At 49.7% G+C, this 24,408-nt stretch overlaps 1 protein-coding gene across 3 annotated transcripts in view; it reads left to right on the forward strand.

The window, feature by feature from the left end:
• The window catches only part of MTMR4 (myotubularin related protein 4), a 314,547-nt gene that overhangs the window by 109,868 nt on the left and 180,271 nt on the right, over positions 1-24,408 (forward strand). For all 3 annotated transcript variants that reach the window (XM_030222077.1, XM_030222079.1, XM_030222076.1), the window contains 2 exons: positions 13,470-13,552; positions 15,136-15,302. In XM_030222077.1, the coding sequence (XP_030077937.1) occupies positions 13,470-13,552; positions 15,136-15,302 (250 nt within the window). The remainder of the gene's footprint in view (positions 1-13,469; positions 13,553-15,135; positions 15,303-24,408) is intronic.

Here is a 24,408-nt window from a genome sequence, read left to right on the forward strand (position 1 = left end):
TGGTGGGTTGTGTCCATCTACCAGCAGGTGGAGATAGAGAGCAAAGCTTTTGCCTCCCTATATGTGGTCATGTGCTGCCGGAAACTCCTCAGTATGTTCTCTATCTCAGCAGGTGGTGGTCACACACAGCAGCAGCTCTGGCTAGGTCTCCAAGCGTAATTTTTAGGTTTTGTTGAGTACCTGGGGTTGAGGGCTCTTCTTGAGCAAGTGCAAACCTGGTGGTGCCAGGTCCCTCTGTTTCTCCCCCCTCCCGCTGGCTCCGTTGAAAAAAAAAAATTTTGGACGTCCTTAAGGGCGTTTATTTCAACGTTTATTTCAACGTTCATTGCAGCTACTCACTGGGACACCAGTTCGTTACAGCTCGGAGCGAGAAGCAGGTAATTTTTACCTTTTTGTAGTGGGCAGGGGGTTCCCCGATCGGTCTCCACGTGGCCTATGGCGTCGGAGGGCGAGGGCGCAAAGAATCGTTCCCCGGACCGCGTGTGCGCTTCTAGCGGGGATGCGGGGGTCTTAAAGTCTGATTCGCCCTTGTTGGGTGTCAGTTTGGAGGTCGGTCAGTGTCCCGGTTCTTCCTCTGGTGCGGTGGTTTTTCCCGCCATAAACGCCCAACCCCCGCTGCTCGCCTCCGCCATCTTGGCCGGCCACTCTGCTCGGACGGCTTCTTCTTGGGCCGCCCTTGAGGTGGGAGACGTTAATTCTATGGCCGCCCTTGATTTGGGCAATGGCAAAAAAGCGGCCAAAGTTAAGCGCCGTTCTTCCCGCGCGGCTCCTTCGCGGAGTGTCGCGCCGGACGCCATTTTGGATGCGCAGCATGTTTCTCCCCCTGCTCTTGCGAGCGCCGGTTGATAGTGCGTCTAGGGCTGTGGCCCAGGCTGCTGAAGTGCACAGTCTGGGGGGTTTCTCCCCCGAGTTCATTTTGCTGCTGCATCAGGCCTTCCTTATGCAAAACGCTGCCCCGGCTCCCTTGTCCGATAAAGGGGTTGAGGCCCCCGGAAGTAAACGCCCTCAGGTGGATTTCCAGGCCTTAGAGGACTCTGTCTCCTCTGATGTAGATGAGGGCAGCGTATCTGGGTTCTCCCAACGGTCCTTTGGGGATTTCTTGGAGGAGACGGATTCCCGCTCGGATGGAGCGGATGACCCCTCTGCAGCGCGGATTTTTCGCTCAGAGGACTTGCCCAACCTGTTAGTGCAGGCCATGAGCATTTTGAAGATTCCCTCTCCAGAGGACGTCTCTCCCTCAGCCCCTGTTGGCTCCGCCATTATGCTGGGGACGAAGCGCCCGCCTAGAACCTTCCACGTGCATGATGCTATGCACACCTTGATTTCGGCTCAATGGGATGTCCCGGAAGCGAGCCTCAAAGTGGCTAGGGCTATGTCCCGCCTCTATCCTTTGCCTGAAAGTGAACGGGAGGCCTTTCTTTGGCCTACCGTGGATTCTTTAATCACTGCGGTGACTAAGAAAATGGCGTTGCTGGTGGAAGGTGGCACGGCCCTAAAGGACGCCCAAGACAGAAGATTGGAGGCGGCCTTAAGGTCGTCCTTTGAGGCGGCTGCCTTAAGTTTGCAGGCCTCAGTTTGCAGTTCCTATGTGGCCAGGGCGTGCCTGACGATTGTGCAGCGGGCTTCCCCCTCGGATCCTTCCTTGAGGGCTGATTGGCCGGCCCTGGAATCGGGCTTGGCTTATTTGGCAGACTTGCTGTATGATGTCTTGAGAGCCTCGGCTAAAGGTATGGCTCAGACAGTCTCTGCGCGGCGGTGGCTTTGGCTGAAGCATTGGTCTGCTGACCACGCCTCTAAGTCCCGCCTGGCTAAGTTGCCTTTTAAAGGCAAGCTGCTCTTTGGGGTCGAGCTGGACAAAATTGTGACCGATCTCGGCACGTCTAAGGGCAAGAGGTTACCAGTGGTCAGGGCTCGGGCCAGTGCTCGCCCCTGTAACTCCAGAGGACGGTTTCAGGAAGCCCGTCGGTACCGCCCGGGCAAGTCAGGCTCCTCTGCCCCCTCTTCCTTCAAAAGGAACTTCTCCCCCAAGCAGCATTCCTTTCGCAGAGACCGTCGTCCCGGAGGTGCGCCCTCCGGTCCTCCCCCAGGGTCTCGTACCCAATGACGGGGCCCTGGTCCATGGCCCAGTGCAGATTGGAGGACGCCTGTCCTCGTTTCTGGGCGAGTGGACCAGGGTAACTTCAGACGCTTGGGTGCTGGAAGTCATCAGAGACGGCTACAAGTTAGAGTTCTGCCGACCCTTAAGAGACAGGTTTGTACTCTCTCCCTGCAAGTCTCCGGTCAAAGCTGTGGCAGTGCAGCAGACTTTGGACAATCTGATCCGCCTGGGTGCGGTTGTTCCGGTGCCAGAAAATCAGCTTGGCAAGGGACGTTACTCCATTTACTTTGTGGTACCAAAGAAAGGAGGTTCTGTCCGGCCTATCCTCGACCTCAAAGGGGTCAATCGGGCCTTGAAAGTTTGGCACTTTCGCATGGAGACTCTCCGCTCTGTTATAGCGGCAGTGAAGGCAGGGGAGTTCCTGGCATCCTTGGACATCAAGGAAGCGTATTTGCATATTCCCATCTGGCCTCCTCATCAACGCTTTCTGCGTTTTGCAGTCCTGGGCCGACACTTCCAGTTCAGAGCCCTCCCGTTCGGGTTGGCTACTGCTCCGCGGACCTTCTCCAAAGTAATGGTGGTCATCGCGGCCTTCCTATCTGAACGACTGGTTGATCCGAGCCTCCTCTTATGCAGAGTGCGGCAAAGCTGTGGACCGGGTGATTGCTCTTTTGAGCTCCCTGGGGTGGATCATCAACTGGGAGAAAAGCCAGCTGCGCCCGACTCAGTCCCTGGAGTATCTTGGAGTTCGATTTGACACCCAAGTGGGCAGAGTGTTCCTGCCAGACAATCGGATTGTCAAGCTTCAGGCTCAGGTGGACCAGTTCCTAGTAGCCTCTCCTCTTCGGGCTTGGGACTATGTGCAGCTGTTGGGCTCTATGACGGCCACGATGGAAGTAGTGCCCTGGGCCAGGGCTCATATGAGACCACTACAACACTCTCTGCTGCAGCGCTGGACTCCAGTGTCGGAGGATTATGCTGTGCGCCTTCCCTTGGACCCAGCAGTGCGCAAGACGCTGAGCTGGTGGCTGAAGACAGACAAGTTGTCTGCAGGAATGCCTCTTGTGACCCCGGAGTGGATTGTCGTCACGACGGACGCCTCTTTGACGGGCTGGGGAGCCCACTGCTTGGGAAGGACAGCGCAGGGGCTCTGGTCTCCTGCAGAGGCAAAGTGGTCTATCAACCTCCTGGAACTCAGAGCCATTCGGTTGGCGCTTTTGGAGTTCCTCCCGGTACTGGCGTTGAAGCCAGTACGGGTCCTGTCGGACAATGCCACGGCTGTGGCCTATGTCAATCGCCAGGGAGGTACCAAGAGCGCCCCTCTAGCCAAGGAGGCCATGAATCTATGCCAGTGGGCGGAAGCGAACCTGGAACAGCTGTCAGCGGCCCACATTGCCGGAGTCATGAATGTCAAGGCGGACTTTCTCAGTCGCCATACCTTGGATCCCGGAGAGTGGCAGTTATCGGCTCAGGCGTTCTTGGACATCACGAAGTGCTGGGGCCAGCCAAGCCTAGATCTGATGGCGTCATCGGCCAATTGCCAAGTGCCGCGCTTTTTCAGCAGAGGACGGGACCCTCGATCTCTGGGAGTAGATGCTCTTCTCCAACAGTGGCCGACACAGGAGCTTCTTTGTGTTCCCGCCCTGGCCCATGTAGGGCAGGGTACTAGACCGGTTGGCAAAGCATCCGGGCCGGATAATCTTGGTGGGTCCGGACTGGCCCAGACGTCCCTGGTATGCGGACTTGATCAGGCTCTCAGTGGACGACCCTCTGCGACTGCCAGTGGAGCAGGGCCTGTTGCATCAGGGTCCCGTGGTGATGGAGGATCCCTCCCCCTTTGGTCTTACGGCCTGGCTATTGAGCGGCAGCGTCTGAGGAAGAAGGGCTTCTCAGACAAGGTCATCGCCACTATGCTGAGAGCGAGGAAACGCTCTACTTCTACTGCTTACGCCAGGGTTTGGCGTACTTTTGCAGCGTGGTGTGAAGCAGGCTCACTTTCTCCCTTCACTGCTCCAATCTCTTCAGTGTTGGCGTTTCTGCAAGAAGGTCTGGAGAAAGGCCTGTCACTCAGTTCCCTTAAAGTCCAGGTAGCAGCTCTGGCTTGCTTCAGGGGCCGCCTGAAGGGTGCTTCCCTGGCTTCGCAGCCAGATGTGGTACGTTTTCTCAAGGGAGTTAATCACCTGCGCCCTCCTCTGCACTCAGTGGTGCCTGCGTGGAATCTCAACCTGGTGCTAAGAGCCTTGCAGAAGCCGCCTTTTGAACCCTTGTCGAGGGCATCTCTGAAAGACCTGACGTTGAAAGCAGTCTTTTTGGTGGCTATCACTTTAGCCAGAAGAGTTTCCGAGCTCCAGGCCCTATCATGTCGAGAGCCTTTTCTGCAGTTCACTGAGGCAGGAGTGTCTATTCGCACAGTGCCTTCCTTCCTGCCCAAGATTGTTTCTCGCTTCCATGTGAATCAGCAGCTCTGTCTCCCATCCTTTTCGTAGGGAGGACTACCCAGAGGAGTACTCTGCTCTCAAATATCTAGATGTGAGACGAGTCATCATCAGATACTTGGAAGTGACCAATGATTTCCGGAAGTCGGATCATCTATTTGTCCTGTTTGCAGGTCCTCGTAAGGGTCTGCAGGCTGCTAAGCCTACAGTGGCAAGATGGGTCAAGGAAGCCATTGCAGCGGCTTATGTGGCTGCGGGGAAGGTGCCGCCTATCCGGCTGAAGGCTCACTCCACTAGAGCTCAGGCGGCCTCGATGGCAGAGGCCGGGTCCGTCTCCTTGGAAGAGATTTGCAAGGCGGCAACTTGGGCATCGGCCCATACCCCTCTTGACTGTGGCTGCTCGGGCGGAGGCCCGGTTTGGAGCTTCAGTGTTGCGGTCAGGGATGTCATTGTCCCGCCCTGGGTGAGTACTGCTTCGGTACATCCCACCAGTCTATGGATTGATCAGCATGATGATATGGAAGGTAAAATTATGTATCATACCTGATAATTTTCTTTCCATTAATCATAGCTGATCAATCCATAGCCCCTCCCAGATATCTGTACTGTTTATATTCTGGTTGCATTTCAGGTTCAAGTTTAGTCTTCAGTTCCTGTTCAGGAGGACTTCGTGTTCAAGTTTTTTCAATTGGATTCTTCAAGAGTTGAGACGAGTTTGTGTTACAGTGAGCTGCTGCATTCCTCTCCCCTCCGTTTTACGGGGCTGGATTGAGACCTAAATTCTGCTGGCGCTCCCTCCCGCTTCGTGCGGCTGTAGGGCAGCTTTGTACCCCTTCCGCTTCGGCGGTGTTAGGGTCAGTCAGCTCCTCCCGCGGTTGCGGTTGCAGGATAAGCCAGATCCCCCCGCATCGGCGGAGTGGTGTCCCTCCCCCACTCAGCGGGGATGAGCTGGACGGATTCCCCTCCCCCACTTGTGAGGGGATGAGCTGGGTTAATTCCCTTCCCCCGTTTCGGCGGTGGTGAGCTGGGCGGAGTGTCCCTTTGTGGGTGTAATTCTCTAAGTGCTGAGTCCTGCGGATGGAGCTTTGATATCGACATACTGAGGAGTTTCTGGCAGCACATGACCACATATAGGGAGGCAAAAGCTTTGCTCTCTATCTCCACCTGCTGGTAGATGGACACAACCCACCAGTCTATGCATTGATCAGCTATGATTAATGGAAAGAAAATTATCAGGTATGATACATAATTTTACCTTACTTGTTTTTATGGAGGAGGTTTACCGTCTGGTGTGACAGCAAGGCCTTAGATCCTCGCTCCTGTCCTACACAGACCCTGCTTGAATACCTTCTGCACTTGTCTGAGTCTGGTCTCAAGACCAACTCTGTAAGAGTTCACCTTAGCGCAATCAGTGCATACCATTACCATGTGGAAGGTAAGCCGATCTCAGGACAGCCTTTAGTTGTTCGCTTCATGAGAGGTTTGCTTTTGTCAAAGCCCCCCGTCAAACTTCCTACAGTGTCATGGGATCTCAATGTCGTTCTCACCCAGCTGATGAAACCTCCTTTTGAGCCACTGAACTCCTGCCATCTGAAGTACTTGACCTGGAAGGTCATTTTCTTGGTGGCAGTTACTTCAGCTCGTAGAGTCAGTGAGCTTCAGGCCCTGGTAGCCCAGGCCCCTTACACCAAATTTCATCATAACAGAGTAGTCCTCCGCACTCACCCTAAGTTCTTGCCAAAGGTAGTGTCGGAGTTCCATCTGAACCAGTCAATTGTCTTGCCAACATTCTTTCCCCGTCCTCATTCCTGCCCTGCTGAACGTCAGCTGCACACATTGGACTGCAAAAGAGCATTGGCCTTCTATCTGGAGCGGACACAGCCCAACAGACAGTCCGCCCAATTGTTTGTTTCTTTTGATCCCAACAGGAGGGGAGTGGCTGTGGGGAAACGCACCATATCCAATTGGCTAGCAGATTGCATTTCCTTCACTTACGCCCAGGCTGGGCTGGCTCTTGAGGGTCATGTCACGGCTCACAATGTCAGAGCCATGGCTGCGTCAGTGGCCCACTTGAAGTCAGCCACTATTGAAGAGATCTGCAAAGCTGCGACGTGGTCATCTGTCCACACATTCACATCTCATTACTGCCTGCAGCAGGATACCCGACGCGACGCGCAGTCAGTGCTTCAGAATCTGTTCAGGGTTTAGAATCCAACTCCAACCCCTAGGCCCATGTTTTATTCTGTTCCAGTTTACACTCTCTGTTAGTTGGATAAGTTTTTAGGTCAATCTCAGTTATGTCCTCGCCGTTGTGAGGCCCAATTGACCATGTTTGTTGTTTTGAGTGAGCCTGGGGGCTAGGGATACCCCATCAGTGAGAACAAGCAGCCTGCTTGTCCTCGGAGAAAGCGAATGCTACATACCTGTAGAAGGTATTCTCTGAGGACAGCAGGCTGATTGTTCTCACAAACCCGCCCGCCTCCCCTTTGGAGTTGTGTCTTCCCTTGTCTTTGTCTTGCTACATACGGGACTGACGAACACGAGCCGGTTCGGGCGGGAAGACGGCTGCGCATGGGCACGTGAGGACTAGCAAAGGCTTTTGCTAGTGAAGTTTCCGGTTGGAGGGGGCTGCCGTGGACGTCACCCATCAGTGAGAACAATCAGCCTGCTGTCCTCGGAGAATACCTTCTACAGGTATGTAGCATTCCTTTATCTCCCTTTTGGTGAAATATATGTGTGTACCTGATGCAAAGAGCTCCTAGCTCTCAGAGAATGAGTCCGTTCTCTTGAGGCTAGAGTAGCAGATTTGTAGGAGCCGAGGGAGACAGAGAGGTACATAGAGGAGGCCTACAGGGACGTTGTAGAGAAGTCATACCAATCTGGCAGCCTCTGTGCTGTTTTGGAGGAGGGAGGCCTCCTAAAATGTCATCATCACCCTGGTGGGGCTGTAAGTAATCCTGTAGACAGGACCAACACCTCTAAGCACCCTGAATGACCAGCGCCTAGTGTCCAGTACCAGATCCTGATCCAGAATGTGAAGTTGAAGAGATACTAGACTTGAAACGGAGGAAAAAATGTCTGTATTATTTGATTGCCTGGAAAGACTATGGACCGAGGACAATTCATGGGAACCAGCTAATCTGATTCATGCTCCTATCTTGCTTTGTGAGTTTCACATACATTTCCTGAGGAACCTAGACCCCAGGCTTTGAAGAGGGTCTTAAGGACGCGCCCTCATATCTGGGGGCCCTTTGGGAGGGTGCCCAGTGGATGGAGGCGTGGGGTCTTTGCTCCAGGTAGCGTGCTCTGGCGAGGGACATCATGGCATATCTTCCACATGCACATCTCCATAGTGCTGGGGGGGGGGGGGGGGGGCTCTGCCCCCGAGTTCTTTGACAGCGTCGGCCCGCTGTGACGTCTACTGTGTGCTCTTCCTTTTTTTCTTCCGGCTCCAAGGCTTCCTCGGGGCTTCAGCAACAGCCTTTGCTGCTTCTGTTAGTGCTCTTTTGCTTGCCTTGGCCTCTGCTGACCTCTATGCTGTCCACTGCCTGCCTAGACCAGAGCTGACTTCTGACCATGCTCCCCACTGCCTGCTTTGACCAGAGCCTACTTCTGACCACGCCGCATGCTCGCTGCCTTGACCCGAGTTGACGTCGGTCCACCCTGTCTGTTGCCTGCCTAGACCAGAGCTGACTTCTGACCATGCTGCCCGCCTAGACCAGAGCTGACTTCTGACCACGCTGTCCGCTGCCCGCCTAGACCAGAGCTGACTCCTGACCACGTTGTCCGCTGCCCGCCTAGACCAGAGCTGACTCCTGACCACGTTGTCCGCTGCCCGCCTAGACCAGAGCTGACTCCTGACCACGTTGTCCGCTGCCCGCCTAGACCAGAGCTGACTTCTGACCACGCTGCCTGTCCTTACCTTTGCTGAATTCTGACCACGCTGTCTGCTGCCTGCCTTGACCAGAGCTTGCTTCTGACTACGCGGCCTGCTGTTTGTCTTAACCCAAGCTGGCTCCCGACCATTCTGTCTGTGGCCTACCCCTGTCCTGAGCTGCCTGCCTCTGGACACCGACATTTCCTGGCTGTGAACTAGTCCCGCTGGCTGCCAGAACCTAGGGGCTTAACCTTCAGGGAACGGCAGTTGGTCATGTTGAAAATCCCAGGGGTTTGTTGACTCTCTTTGGTCCTTTTGGATTAGGGCTAACTTCTTTTAGCTCCAGGGCTGACCAGTACATGTTAACCTTTTTTAAAAATTGAACATTGTGGAATACGTGCCATTCTGTTTGTTTACTCGCAAAGTAATGTCATGCTTGGATTTTCTGAATAAGCATTGGGTAAGTTTTTTCATCAAACACAATGCGTGAGATTACATAGCAGGTTTTGAGTCATGCCTTAGGATGCACTATTTAGCTGAATCTTATCAAGTTTGGAGCACAGCATGTCTGGTCTTACTCGATCACTGATTTAAAAAAAAAAAAAAAAAAAAAAAGTAACATTTTGGGAAACGTGCCATTCTGTTTGTTTACCCGTGAAGCAAATTTATGCTAGAATATTCTGAATTTATTTATTTATTTGTTGCATTTGTATCCCACATTTTCCCACCTATTTGCAGGCTCAATGTGGCTTACATAGTACCGTGATGGCGATTGCCAATTCCGGTGTGAGAAATACGCTAGGACCCTAGAGTGGACTAAACAGCTGCCGCATGTATCGCTCACATAATATTGTATTAACTTTAACGTGTCCATGCAGAGAATTATCCTCAACACACACTCCCCTTGCCTCAGCAGATCTTTCTGTAAAACCCCATCAGTCCAGTCTCAAAAGCATGTTACCAGCTCTGCACAAGCTCCAAACATTTGAATTATAGCATATTGTGTATAGGAACCCTAACCCCAGCATCCCAAATATTTACATCATTGACTGGTGAAATTTTAAAGTTATATACAAAAACACACAAACTTTTGGTTGGTACCAGATGTCAAATCCCAAATAATGTAGAAGTAAAGATGCTGAAAGTCACGAAACATAAATTATCAGTCAATTAGCCCCCCCACATCATCTTTCCAAACAAAACTTTAGTTGCACCAATGTATTTGGACAGCAAGAAGCTGGTAAGTGAAACTTGGTAAGTGTGTCTGCAGTGTGCACTACAGATGTTGATTCAAGGTGTCCTGTAATAAAATCAGGTCCAATATTAGGATTTGAAGATTTCTATATTATGAAAGGAATTTAGGGTTGGTTATCAATTTAGTCACCAAAAGGCAAAGGAAGAATTGGGTGGGTGGATTTTGGCTGATGATTATTTAACTACTAGTAAAAAAGGCCCGTTTCTGACACAAATGAAACGGGCGCTAGCAAGGTTATATTGATTAGTTGTTTTTTGTTAACCAAATATTTAATATTAAAGTATTGTAATGAGATGGAGTAATAGTGAAGGGTGTATAATGAGGAAGGAGGTGGCCCTGTGTAGGACCACAGGGGCGGTCCTTTTTGACAGAGTGTTTGTGTGTGTGAGAGTGTGTGTAAGACAGAGAGACAGACTGTATGAGTCCGAGAGTGTGTGTGTGTGAGAGTGATACAGAGGGATTGAAAGAGTGTGTCTGTGTGATAGAGACTGTGTGTTTGTGTGACAGAGAGATACAGAGAGTGTGTGTGTGGAACTGAGTTCCATGACCCCCTCCTTCCCTTGCTCTCCTTCCATCTGATGTGAGAGTGTGTGTGCAGGACCACAGAGGCGGTCATTGTGACAGAGTGTTTGTGTGAGTGAGAGTGTGTGTAAGACAGAGAGACAGACTGTGTGAATCATACAGTGAGTGTGTGTGAAAGTGAGACAGAGGGTTTGAAAGTGTGTGTGTGTGTGATAGAGACTGTGAGTGTGTGTAAGACAGAGAGACAGACTGTGTGAATCATACAGTGAGTGTGTGAGAGTGAGACAGAGGGATTGAAAGAGTGTGTGTGTGTGTGTTTGTGTGACAGAGAGATACAGAGAGAGAGTGTGTGTGTGTGTGGACCACAGGGGCGGTCACTGTGACAGAGTGTTTGTGTGAGTAAGACAGAGAGACAGACTGTGTGAGACCGATAGTGAGTGTGTGTGAAGAAAAGTGATTACTGACTGAGGTATTTCAGGAATGAAATGCTTGGAAAAGAATTGTCAATACTCCTTTCAAGTAATTAAATGTTTGTAAGCATATGGTAAAAGGCAAGAAAGCTTTCAAAAATGTTGTTTTGTGAACTGCAGGTTAAGTGCAAAAGCAGTGTTGAAAGTGCTTTACCATGCACAGTACTTCCCAAGGAAGCAGAACCGCAGCAAAGCGAATTTGAAGTGGAAAACTAAAAATCCAACCAAACCCTCAGTATTTTTCATGTTAACATGGGAAATACACATTGAATGTAAAAGAAATCTGTGTTTTCTGTCCAGTGTCCCCCTCAGAAGCACAATGGTACCATGTCAGCGACTGCAGCCCGTAACCCTTTTATTGCCACATCAACGTTAACACTTCAGGAGCGAGTTTGCTTGGCTGGTTTGCTTGCTGTTGGAAGCGGGGAGGAGGAGTTGCATCTTTTAGGATCATGTTAAGCGTTTCCCAATCTGCTACAGGGAAGCTGTGTCATTTGTAACCCTGCCTGGCGAAAACAATTCTTCAGAGCACAGAGTAGTAGTCAGCCCCAAGCGCAGGAGCACCAACAATAAGACCATCGCTGATTGGCTGCAAAATCTAGAAATGATAAGTAGTAGTTGTGGTATCGGAAGGGGGGGTTGTGGGTGAGCTGTAGGAATTTGAACTCTGACACTGGGATGGAAAGGAGGCGGATCTTCCTGCTCGTGCGTTGCCTGTAGATGAGAAATGAGATCCATGGGTGGAGTTGAGGAATTTGAACTGTGACCCTGGAAAGGAAAGGAGGCTGATCTTCGTGTTTGCGCGTTGCCTGTAGTTGTAAAATGAGATGCATTGTGGGGGGGAGTTTTGTTTTGTGTTTGTATCGGAAGGGGGGGGTGCTGAGTTGCATGAATTCCTAGGCAGGGGGAGGAGTAGGGAAACACGCTATGCGTGTTTCCCTACTCCTCCCCCTTTCCTTGGTTTTTTGTGGAGCAGCTGTGCTGGCGACGTCATCCTTGGCTTCACCCAACTCAGCCAATCAGACGTGCGACACGGTCTGTGAGTGTCATTGCTCCGCCCACGAGGTCATCACGTTTGACGTGTGGGCGGGGCAGACAGTCATGGATGAAAAATTGATCTCTGGCGCCTCACATTTAGAACGTTGGAAAAGTGAGGCTTCAGAACGTTGGTGGTGCATTTTATATAGAGAGATATTAATTGTATTCAGATTTCATATTGCACCGTGCCTTGAGCAATTTGATAAGGTGCACAGTCAAGCTAAAATTGTATTTGCTATTTAATGTCTTATTTACCAGCTACAAGGTACCATTCTTTAATGGACTCGTAAGTGACCAGATACCGTTACAGATTTAGCACTCAGCTTGATGCTTCTAGAAGTCTAACTTGTGACGCCCAGTTCTGGAGCTGCCCGCAAAGTATCGGAATAGTGTTGGGTTAATTTTTTTGATCACACACAATACGTGAAATAATATAATGGGTTTGATTTATGATGTCTTTAGGTATAATCAAGGAATGATGGTTCCATTAGAAAATTAATAATCTAGTGTTAATGCGCAGTGTGATATTATTTGTTTTACTTTTCTTGAGGTAAGTCTCATTGGTTAGTTTGCGTGTTCTGTGACATGACGTTTTTTCATTCCATGGCACTCATGACTTCATGACTGTTAATAACTTTATTATTGTAGCATATTTAGATTTGTTGGCTTTATCTGAAGTCTGATATGTGAATAAATTGCACAGTGCGAAAGCATGGTTTTGTTTTAGTTTTTTCCTACTACTTGGATGAGTTTAATTGGCTATGACTTTTTGAATCTTGTGGCATCTATGACGTAACCTTGGAGTCATCTTTGATGACGTAACCTTGGAGTCATCTTTGATTCCTCTCTCTCCTTCTCTGCCCATATTCAACAGATCGCCAAAACCTGTCGCTTCTTTATCTACAATATTAGCAAAATTCACCCCTTCCTTTCTGAATACGCTGCCAGAACCCTTATCCATACCCTTGTCGCCTCTCGCTTGGAATATTGCAATTTACTTCTCACTGGTCTTCCGCTTAGCCATCTCTCTCCTCTCCAATCTGTCCAAAATTCTGCAGCACGACTTGTTTTCCACCAGAATCGTTATACCCACACTAGCCCGCTCCTCAAGTCACTTCACTGGCTCCCTGTCCGCTTCCGCATTCAGTTTAAACTTCTCGTACGGACCTTTAAATGCATCCACTCTGCAGCCCCCCCCATTACCTGTGAACTCCACTCACTGGACAAATCTCTCTTGTTGTCCTCCTTCTCCTCCAGTGCTAATTTCAGGCTTCGCTCCTTTTCTCTCGCGGCACCTTATGTCTGGAATAGACTTCCTGGACCTATACGTCTAGCTCCATCTGTACCTGTTTTCAAATCTATCCTGAAAACCCACCTTTTCACTGCTGCTTTTGGCTCCTAGCCACAATTGCCTTCCCCTTGTCCCTTCCTCCTTTCTCACCCATTACTTCCCTCACCTGTAACTGCCTTGTCTGTCTGTATTATTTAGATTGTAAGCTCTTTTGAGCAGGGACTGTCTCTTTGTATCAGGTGTTCAGCGCTGCGTGCATCTGGTCGCGGTATACAAATGCTAATAATAATAATAGTTTTTAAGATACTTTAGCTAATGGCTGTTTGCAAAATCTATATTCGATTGGTTACTAAGTATTTGTATTTTGTGGTAGAAGTGACATTATACAAATTTTGACATTTCAATTAATGACTGCTTGTTAAGTGTGACTTTACTCCTCCATGCAAATGGTGATAACCTAGTTACCCCCTGTTCTTTCCACAGGTGCCTTTAAGAATAATTGAGGCAGTAGAGAGCAGGGACATGTTTCAGCTTCAAATTATCTGTAAAGACTCAAAGGTCATCAGGTATGTGTGTTGCATGTTAGTACTGGTGGAAGAGGAAAGGTTAATATGCACATTTTAGAGTACAAATTATGCAGAAGTGGGGAGTGAAATGACTGATGTTTTTTTGACAACCCTATTTCTCTTTGTGTGTGTTTTAAAATCAGTTTTGCCTTGCTTAAATAAAGAATTTAGTTGTATAGCTGTATGTAGTCTAACTGGGAGAGGATGAAGACTTATGTGTAATTGTAGAGGGTGCATATAAAGAGCAATGGAAGGGAAATGCAGGGAATGAATTTCTCTGGGTGCAGGAAGACTATATCTTATGGAAATGAGTAATAGCCAGTCCTCATTACATATAGGGAATTGCAGTCCTGCATTTTTCTTTTGGAGAAAAAATAAATCAGAAGTAATATCCCTGTTCATGGACTAAAACCAGAACTGGTTCAGTTTTCTTTTAGATATGGAGCTAAATGGTCAGCTTTAGGTTTGATCGTGAGCCCTCGGGCCTAGGGCAGACCAAGCTTACGCTATACAGAGACAACAGGCTACGAAGCCCAGCACACTCAGGGAGACCAGTGAACACCACCAGAAAGGGAAATAGACCACTTGTACGGGCCTCAAGGCCGAACTTGAACCCACATGCACAGAGCCCAAACATATGGGCCACAAGGCCGAACTGGAACGCAAACACACAAAAGGGAAGGGGAAAAAGAACAGAGGTATGTCTCGGAAGGGACTGGCACAGAGGCGCGAACACTGCGCCACACACAGTCACCAGCAAAAGGTCACGAGACCAAACACACAGATACTAACAACAACTAGAATAAGGGAACCCACGTAGAGAGGCAGCTCAAGCTGTGCCACACAGCTTAAACGAACGAGAAGCCTTCACAGGATCCAAACAAGAGCTACAGCAAGTGTAGGGTAAAGGGGAGCCACAGAAAGAAGCAAGGCTGTGCCACACAGCCACTCAGATTCAAACTTCAGAAAAGTTGTTCACACAGGTTCAATCAGGAACCACACCCACAGAGAAACAGTACAGGGCTGTCCTCACAAGAGCCAAACAGATACAGCAGGTAAAGGGTTAAGGCAGACTACACAGAGAAACTGCTCAAGCTACACAGCTTAGATGAGGAGCAGTCCTCACAAGAACCAAATAACAGATACAGCAGGTAAAGGGTTAAAGGAAAACCTGGAAGAAAGCTCCCACAGACTCACCCAGTAAGGACTCACCCAGTGAACACAGCAGGAAAGGGTGAAGGCAGAGCACACAGGGAAGCAACACACAGCTGAACAACAGCTACAGAGTCAAAGTGCAACCACACAAAAGAGAATTCACCCTGTGCCACATGCACAGACTATGCAGAACCAAGGTAAGCTCACAGCTGAAGGAAATAACGTTAGAGCATCCTGTGCAGGCAGAGGTAGGCTTAAATAGGGTCTGGCATCTGATGTCAGCTGCCTCAGACGTCAGTCCAGTCCCTGACATGACCAGTCAGGAGCGAGACCCAGTTGCTGCCTGTACCAGTAGGATCATAACATCCCTTTTCTTATCCAGCTTCTGAAGTTGGTTTGTGTGTGGTTTCCTTTGCCCTTTTCTGCAGATGTCACTTCTCCACATTTAAGCAATGTCAGGAGTGGCTGAGAAGATTGAGCAGGGCCACAATGTGCCCAGGGAAGCAGGAAGACCTGTTTGCATTTGCCTATCATGCCTGGTGTCTGGGGGTGTGTGCTGATGAGGAAGATCAGCATGCTCATCTGTGTCGTCCAGGTCAGTATTGCCTGTTTAGAGCCCGACTCTCCTATACTAATTTCACACCAATACTTTTTAAGTTAGGCCACTTTTTTTTTTTTTTTTGGGGGGGGGGGGGGGGGGGGGAAGAGATTGCCTCATTTGTTTTTGGCTTGTCTTTTCTTTTATTTTTGTACACCAGCATTTAGTCACTACACATTTAAGTAAGATTTTTAATATCCTTGCAGACTTTGCAGGAGAAACCATTGCCCCTTTGTTCATGCCTACCTCAAAGTCTGCTTGAGTACCTCTGAATTCTCTCTCTCTCTCTCTCTCACTCTCACACACTCACACACACGCACGCACTGTCTTTCACGCACACGCACACTGTCTCTCACGCATACTCGCTCTCACACACACACACACACACACTGTCTCTCACACACACACTCGGAGAAGATATCACTGGACAGGAGGGGAGGGGAGGGCAATGGGAGAGAAGAGATCGCTGGACAGCAGGGGAGGGCAGGGGAGAGAGGAGAGTTGCTGGACATGGATGGATGGAGAAGAGGGCAGGGGAGAATGGAGAGTTGCTGGACATGGATGGATGGAGTGGAGGGCAGGGAAGAGAGGAAAATTACTGGACATGGATGGATGGAGTGGAGGGCAGGGAAGAGAGGAAAATTACTGGACATGGATGGATGGAGAAGAGGGCAGGGGAGAATGGAGAGTTGCTGGACATGGATGGATGGAGTGGAGGGCAGGGAAGAGAGGAAAATTGCTGGTCATGGATGGATGGAGGGGAGGGAAGTCAGTAAGGAGATGCACATGGAGAGGAGGGAAGAGAGGAGAAATACTGGACATGGATTGAGGGGAGGGAAGAGAGGAGAAATGCAGGACATGGATGGAGTCTGCGTACTCTTTATCTTTTAAAAAAATACTAAAAATAAAAATCACAAAAAAAAGATTAAAAAAAAAAAACGTAGCTAAAGCAATCCGTATTTCATATACCTGGAGCATATTACTCATTCTCCGAGGACAAGCAGGCTGCTTGTTCTCACTGATGGGTGACGTCCACGGCAGCCCCCTCCAATCGGAAACTTCACTAGCAAAGGCCTTTGCTAGTCCTCGCGCGCCCATGCGCACCGCGCATGCGCGGCCGTCTTCCCGCCCGAACCGGCTCGTGTTCGTCGGTCTTCTTTTGTCCGCGCTCGGTACGGTCGTGTTTGCGCCGTTCGCGCCCCTTAAGTTGACCCTCGCGCGTCTTTTGACTTTTCGCTTTAAGAAAAAGAAAAAAAAAAAGAAAGGGATTTCGGAGAAGGGCCTTTCGGTCTTTTTCCCCTTCCCGTATTTCCAGTTTTTGGCCCCGTTAAGTTTTCTTTCGTTTTTGGGGTAGGCCCTTTTGAGGCCTCGGGTCTAGTTTTTCCTCCCCCTCTTTTTGGTGCCTTACCGCAATTACGAGTTTTGATTTCGCCGGCGTGATTTTTCCGCCCATGTCATCGAAGTCTCCCAGCGGCTTCAAGAAGTGCACCCAGTGCGCCCGGGTAATCTCGCTCACTGATAGGCACGCGTCGTGTCTTCAGTGTCTGGGGGCTGGGCACCGCCCGCAGGCCTGTAGTCTTTGCGCCCTTTTACAGAAAAGGACTCAGGTAGCGAGATTGGCCCAGTGGAACGTTTTGTTCTCGGGCTCTTCGTCGGCAGCGGCACCGGGAGTATCGAGTGCGTCGACGTCGACAGCGTCAAAACCTCCGTCCTCGGCCGCGACTGTATCGGTTGCATTCAAGCATCGACCCTCTGCATCGTCGGGGCCGAGACATTGGAAGGCTGCGTCGGTGGTACCGGGACCTCCACTAGTGCTGATGTCGTCGGACGGTGGTGCTTCGACTGGAATGCAGGTGAGGGCTGTCCATTCCCCTGCTGGTGGCGGTGAGCCTTCGGGTGGGTCTCCCCCTATCCTGAGGGCTCCTGCGGTACAGCCCCCCCCAAGACCGACCTTCTTCGGCCTCGGCCCCGAGGAAGCGACGGCTGGATTCTACGTCGTCCTCTTCGGTACCGGGAAGCTCCGGTGACATGCTTCGTTTGAAAAAGTCAAAGAAGCATCGACACCGGTCTCCTTCCCGTGTCGGTACCGAGAGCTCTGGGTCGCCGAGGGAGTCGGCACCCAGTAGGCATCGGCACCGGGAGGACCACTCACCCTCTCTTCAGGAGGTGTCGATGCGCTCCACCTTGGACAGCCCGGAACAGCCTCCACAGCCGGAACAGACTCTGACTTCGACACCTGCATCGGCTTCAATGTCTTTCTCCACAGCCGCCCTGCACGAGAGTCTCCGGGCCGTTCTCCCAGAGATCCACCTGTCCACGAGTTTTCTCAAATCCCTGTATTGGTGGACGATTTGGTCCAATTTGACTCTGGGACGTCCTTTCCAAATTCCTCAGCCACAAAAAGTGCTGACTACGGATGTGTGTCTCCGGGAGTGGGGAGCTTATGTCGATGGGCTTCACACCCAAGGAAGCTGGTCCCTCCAGGAACACGATCTGCAGATCAATCTCCTGGAGTTACGAGCGGTCTGGAACGCTCTGAAGGCTTTCAGAGATCGGTTGTCCCACCAAATTATCCAAATTCAGACAGACAACCAGGTTGCCATGTATTACATCAACAAGCAGGGGGGCACCAGATCTCGCCCCCTGTGTCAGGAAGCCGTCAGCATGTGGCTTTGGGCTCGCCGTCAGGGCATGGTGCTCCAAGCCACATACCTGGCAGGCGTAAACAACAGTCTGGCCGACAGACTGAGCAGGATTATGCAACCTCACGAGTGGTCGCTCAACTCCCAAGTAGTGCGACAGATCTTCCAGGTGTGGGGCACCCTCTTGGTAGATCTCTTTGCATCTCGAGCCAACCACAAGGTCCCTCAGTTCTGTTCCAGGCTTCAGGCCAACGGCAGACTGGCATCGGATGCCTTCCTCCTGGACTGGGGGGAGGGTCTCCTGTATGCTTATCCTCCCATACCTCTGGTCGGGAAGACTTTGTTGAAACTCAAGCAAGACCGAGGCACCATGATTCTGATTGCTCCCTTTTGGCCGCGTCAGATCTGGTTCCCTCTTCTTCTGGAGTTGTCCTCCGAAGAACCGTGGAGATTGGAGTGTTTTCCGACCCTCATCACACAGGACGAAGGGGCGCTTCTGCATCCGAACCTCCGGTCTCTGGCTCTCACGGCCTGGATGTTGAGAGCGTAGACTTTGCCTCTTTGGGTCTGTCAGAGGGTGTCTCCCGCATCTTGCTTGCTTCCAGGAAAGATTCCACTAAGAGGAGTTACTTCTTTCTATGGAGGAGGTTTGCCGTCTGGTGTGACAGCAAGGCCCTAGATCCTCGCTCTTGTCCTACACAGACCCTGCTTGAATACCTTCTGCACTTGTCTGAGTCTGGTCTCAAGACCAACTCTGTAAGGGTTCACCTTAGTGCAATCAGTGCATACCATTACTGTGTGGAAGGTAAACCGATCTCAGGACAGCCTTTAGTTGTTCGCTTCATGAGAGGTTTGCTTTTGTCAAAGCCCCCAGTCAAACCTCCTACAGTGTCATGGGATCTCAGTGTCGTTCTCACCCAGCTGATGAAACCTCCTTTTGAGCCACTGAACTCCTGCCATCTGAAGTACTTGACCTGGAAGGTCATTTTCTTGGTGGCAGTTACTTCAGCTCGTAGAGTCAGTGAGCTGCAGGCCCTGGTAGCCCAGGCCCCTTACACCAAATTTCATCATAACAGAGTAGTCCTCCGCACTCACCCTAAGTTCTTGCCAAAGGTTGTGTCAGAGTTCCATCTGAACCAGTCAATTGTCTTGCCAACATTCTTTCCCCGTCCTCATTCCTGCCCTGCTGAACGTCAGCTGCACACATTGGACTGCAAGAGAGCATTGGCCTTCTATCTGGAGCGGACACAGCCCAACAGACAGTCCGCCCAATTGTTTGTTTCTTTTGATTCCAACAGGAGGGGACTGGCTGTGGGGAAACGCACCATATCCAATTGGCTAGCAGATTGCATTTCCTTCACTTACGCCCAGGCTGGGCTGGCTCTTGAGGGTCATGTCACGGCTCATAATGTTAGAGCCATGGCAGCGTCAGTGGCCCACTTGAAGTCAGCCACTATTGAAGAGATTTGCAAAGCTGCGACGTGGTCATCTGTCCACACATTCACATCTCATTACTGCCTGCAGCAGGATACCCGACGCAACAGTCGGTTCGGGCAGTCAGTGCTTCAGAATCTGTTCGGGGTTTAGAATCCAACTCCACCCCCCTAGGCCCATGTTTATTCTGTTCCAGGCTACACTCTCAGTTAGTTGGAAAAATTGTTAGGTCAATCTCAGTTATGTCCTCGCCGTTGTGAGGCCCAATTGACCATGTTTGTTGTTTTGAGTGAGCCTGGGGGCTAGGGATACCCCATCAGTGAGAACAAGCAGCCTGCTTGTCCTCGGAGAAAGCGAATGCTACATACCTGTAGAAGGTATTCTCCGAGGACAGCAGGCTGATTGTTCTCACAAACCCGCCCACCTCCCCTTTGGAGTTGTGTCTTCCCTTGTTTTTGTCTTGCTACATATGGGACTGACGAACACGAGCCGGTTCGGGCGGGAAGATGGCCGCGCATGCACGGTGCGCATGGGCGCGCGAGGACTAGCAAAGGCCTTTGCTAGTGAAGTTTCCGATTGGAGGGGCTGCCGTGGACGTCACCCATCAGTGAGAACAATCAGCCTGCTGTCCTCGGAGAATACCTTCTACAGGTATGTAGCATTCGCTTTATACACCCTTCCCATTTGTTACTTAACATGACAGAACATTTTTCCTAACGGTTCCCTTAAAAACATAATCGCCATTACATGATAACCTTGCTAGCGCCCATTTCATTTGTGTGAGAAACGGGCCTTTTTTACTAGTAAGTAATTGCCATACTGGGATATCAAGCCCAGCATCCTGTTTCCACAGTGGCCAATCCTGGTCACAAATACCTGGCAAGATCCCCCCAAAAGTACAAAACATTTTATGCTGCTTATCCCAGAAATAGTAGATTTTCCCCAAGTCTAATTTAATAATGGTTTATGGACTTTTCCTTTAGGATGCCGTCCAAATCTTTTTAAACTCTACTAAGCTAACCGCCTTTACCACATTTTCTGGCAACGAATTCCAGAGTTGAATTACACGTTGAGTGAAGAAACATTTTCTCCGATTTGTTTTAAATTTACTACTTTTTAGCTTCATTGCATGCACCCTGTATTTTTGGAAGGCGTAAACAGTTGCTTCATGTGTAACTGTTCCACGCCACTCATTACATAGTAACATAGTAGATGACGGCAGAAAAAGTCCTGCATGGTCCATCCAGTCTGCCCTAGAAGATAAACTCATATGTGCTACTTTTTGTGTATACCTTACCTTGATTTGTATCTGTCATTTTCAGGGCACAGACCGTATAAGTCTGCCCAGCACTATCCCTGTCTCCCAACCACTGGCTCTGGGACAGACCGTATAAGTCTGCCCAGCAATATCCTCGCCTCCCAACCACCAGCCCCGCCTCCCACCATCGGCTCTGCCACCTAATCTCAGCTAAACTTCTGAGGATCCATTCCCTCGGAACAGGATTCCTTTATGTTTATCCCACGCATGTTTGAATTCCGTTACCGTTTTTCTCTCCACCACCTCCCGCGGGAGAGCATTACAGCATCCACCACTCTCTCCGTGAAAAAATACTTCCTGACATTTTTCTTGAGAAAGCCAGTGTGAGCATTTTGAACTTCATGCAAGCTGAAATGGGTAACTGGTGTTTTGTTTGAAGAAGAGGAGTGATGTGATCAAAAGGCCTTGAGTTATGAAGACAGACAGACCATGGTAGACTGTACAAGCTGAAGACATTTTAGGGAGTAAAGTGGCAAACCTGAGTACAGGGAGTTGCAGTAGTTAAGTTGTGATCTCCAGAACTGTACACAGAGGCACTATCACCTCCTTTTTTTTCTGCTGGCCATTCTTCTCCCTATGCACCCAAGCATCTTTCTGGCTTTTGCTGTCACCTTTTCTACCTGTTTGGCCATTTTAGAGTAATCAAAAATGATCATCCCCAAGTCCCTCTCTTCTTTCATGCACAGAAGTAGTTCACCCCCTATACTGTATTACTCCTTCAGGTCTTTGCAGCCCAAATGATTGACCCTGCATTTTTTAGAATTAAATCTTAACTATCGTCTGGCTACTCTGTACTTTTCTTGTCCTAGTCCTTTACTTTTCAACAATTTTATTGAATTTCCAAGCTTTAAACATCCAACACATTACATTTACTTCTAGCTAATAACCAAAAGCTTCCCGCAAGAGTTATATAATAGTCTCGTCAACCAAGTTTTTAAACAAATTTTCCCCCTCCTCCCCCCTCCCCCAATCCCCCCCCCCCTTTTAACCCAATACAACGCAACTTTAGGGTCTTCCAGATAATCATATACATCCTCCTTTGTGTAATAAATATAGCTGCTGAAGTCCGGATACATCCCAAAGGTATCAGCCCATGCTACGGTCCATTACTTAAGTCAATTCCCCCCTCCCCACCTATCCCCCCCTCTCTCCATATACCAATCCTCTTCCCCCTCCCTCTAACTATCCTCCTGAACTTGTGTTCAGATAGTCCAGGAGGATCCTCCCCCTCTTCCCCTTCCCCCTCCTCTCCCCACCCCCCTTAGGCTTATGGTTACTCTATATAAATTTAGGAGTGTCTACTTCTCTAGTTCTGGGGCATTGTAATATTCCGGTTAAGGAGCAGACTGCGTCCTTTAGGGCTCAGCGACCTCAGATAGGGATCCCAGATTTGAAGGTACTATACATGCTGCTTTGGGGAGCCCCTAGCTTCTCGTGCCTCCCATGTTGCTAACAGGTGCACTTGGTTTCTCCAGTGCCAGTATGCCGGTGTCTCCAAAACTGTCCAATACTGTAATATGGTCTTCCGAGCTACCAAGCTCAATTTACGGCATAAAGAGCATGCCCCTGCCAAGTGTGCCTGAAAAGCTCTCTGTGTCTAGAACGAAGTGATCCCATGTTCCTGTCACTGGCGCCCCCAATAACTGGACTATAAATCTCCTGACTCGCTCCCAAAAGGCCCTCACCCTGGTACATGCCCAAAATGCATGAAAAAGTGAGTGTGGAGAGTGACTACATGTTACACAGCTAGCTCCCTGTGAAGGAACCATATAGGACCGCTGCTGCCCTGACATACAGGCACACATTATTACCCTATATCCACACTCTCTCAGCCTTTCATCTGAGCTGAGGGTTAGAATACTTTGCAGCGTGCTTCCAATTTCCCATCCTCCCAGGGGGTTCCCAGACTCTTGTTCCCTTTTATCCTTAATAGCTGCTTAGCTTCTTGGAGGGCCCCGCTTTATCAATGCTTTATGGAGTGCTGACACTGACAACCCTGTAATTTCCATTTCCTGAAAAAATTCTCTTATTCTCCGTCCCAGATTTACTCTCAGCTTAGTCTGATCTAATGTTGCCATGTAGTGTTTGATTTGGGCGTAGGCAAATCGGTTTTCCCCAAGTTGTTCCTACCCGGTTCTGCGACTCTTCACAACCCATTAACTCTCCTTCCCTCCCCATTAGGTGCTCCAGTCTCCTAATTCCATTTCTCTCCCATATTATAAATATTGGATTTTCTCTGCCCGGCTCAAAGGCCGGGTTCCCCCTAATGGCCAATTGGTCAGACACTACAGGGCTCCCCCCCCCCCCCAATCTCTTCACTAACCCTTTCCACGCGTCCTGCTGAAGGGAATAAGTAGCACACAGTTTCTAAAATGTCGTGGGAGTTGTTTCTGGGGTTGATGTAACAATGAGATGAAGTCATATGGGACAAAATATTCTCATTCCATATCTAGTGGCGTAAACACATTGGTCTGGCAGAACCAATCTCTTACATGGCGCAGTAAACAGGCTTGATTATACATGTGGAGATCGGGTATCCCAAGGGCCCCCTGCTTCCAGCTCCCTACTAAATATGAATACCTTAGCTTTGGCTTCTTTTTCGCCCAACAGAACTTACTGAAAGTCACGTACACTTTCTTCAGGTCTTTTTGCATAAGGCGAAGAGGCAACATCCGCAGCACATAGAGCCAGCGGGGAAATATAATCATCTAAACTAGGTTTATCCTGCCTCGCAATGATAATGGGAGGTCCTCCCAATTCTCCAGCTGAATCGTTGCTTCTCTCATCAGAGCCTTTATGTTAAGGTAATATAGTAGTTCTGGGTCTAGAGCCAACCTTATGCCCAAATAATTAAAGGAACCTTCTGTCCACCCTAACGGAAAGTCCCCATTCCAAAGCTGTTTCACCTCCTCAGAGGAGGCCAGCGCTTCTGACTTGACTAGGTTGAGATTCAGGCCTGCGTAATCATCGTATTCTCTCAAAATGTCCATTAGAGCTATAAAAGATTCCCATGGGTCTGTCAACAGCACCAGTAGATCATCAGCAAAGGCTGCAATCTTGAATTCACAACTACCCACTCGCACCCCTTTCACTAAGGCACTGCCTATGACATCGCGGACGAGGGGGTCTAGGGCTAAGACAAACAACAGAGGCGAGAGCAGGCAGCCCTGTCTAGTGCCTCGAAGGATAGGGAAGGTCTGCGATTCCAGTCCATTTACTAAAACAGTAGCCTGGGGGGTATGATATAGAGCCCGAACCGCTGACAGAAATCGACCCTTAAACCCATATGCCTTCAGGGTCGCAAACAAAAATTCCCAATGGACCTTGTCAAATGCCTTTTCGGCATCAAAGCTGATAAGCATTGCTGGCGTATTATGCCTTTTACGGGTCTCCAATGCTGACAATATTTTCCTTACGTTTTTTGCTACCGTTCTCCCCTCTACAAATCCTACTTGTACTTCATGTATCAGGTCCAGCAAGACTCCAGCCAAACGGTTGGCCATGATTTTAGCCAACATTTTCGCTTCCACATTCAATAATGATATAGGCCGGTATGACTCTGGTCTGGTTGGGTCTTTACCTGGTTTTGGCAAAACTACTATTTGTGCCAGGGCCAGAGAAGGCGTCAGCCTTTCCCCATCGACCAAACTATTGAAATATCTAGTCAACGTTACCGTGATATCTTCTCTCAGCAGTTTATAAAATTCCA

The sequence above is a fragment of the Microcaecilia unicolor genome, chromosome 13, assembly GCF_901765095.1.
Source record: "Microcaecilia unicolor chromosome 13, aMicUni1.1, whole genome shotgun sequence".
Lineage (NCBI taxonomy): Eukaryota > Metazoa > Chordata > Amphibia > Gymnophiona > Siphonopidae > Microcaecilia > Microcaecilia unicolor.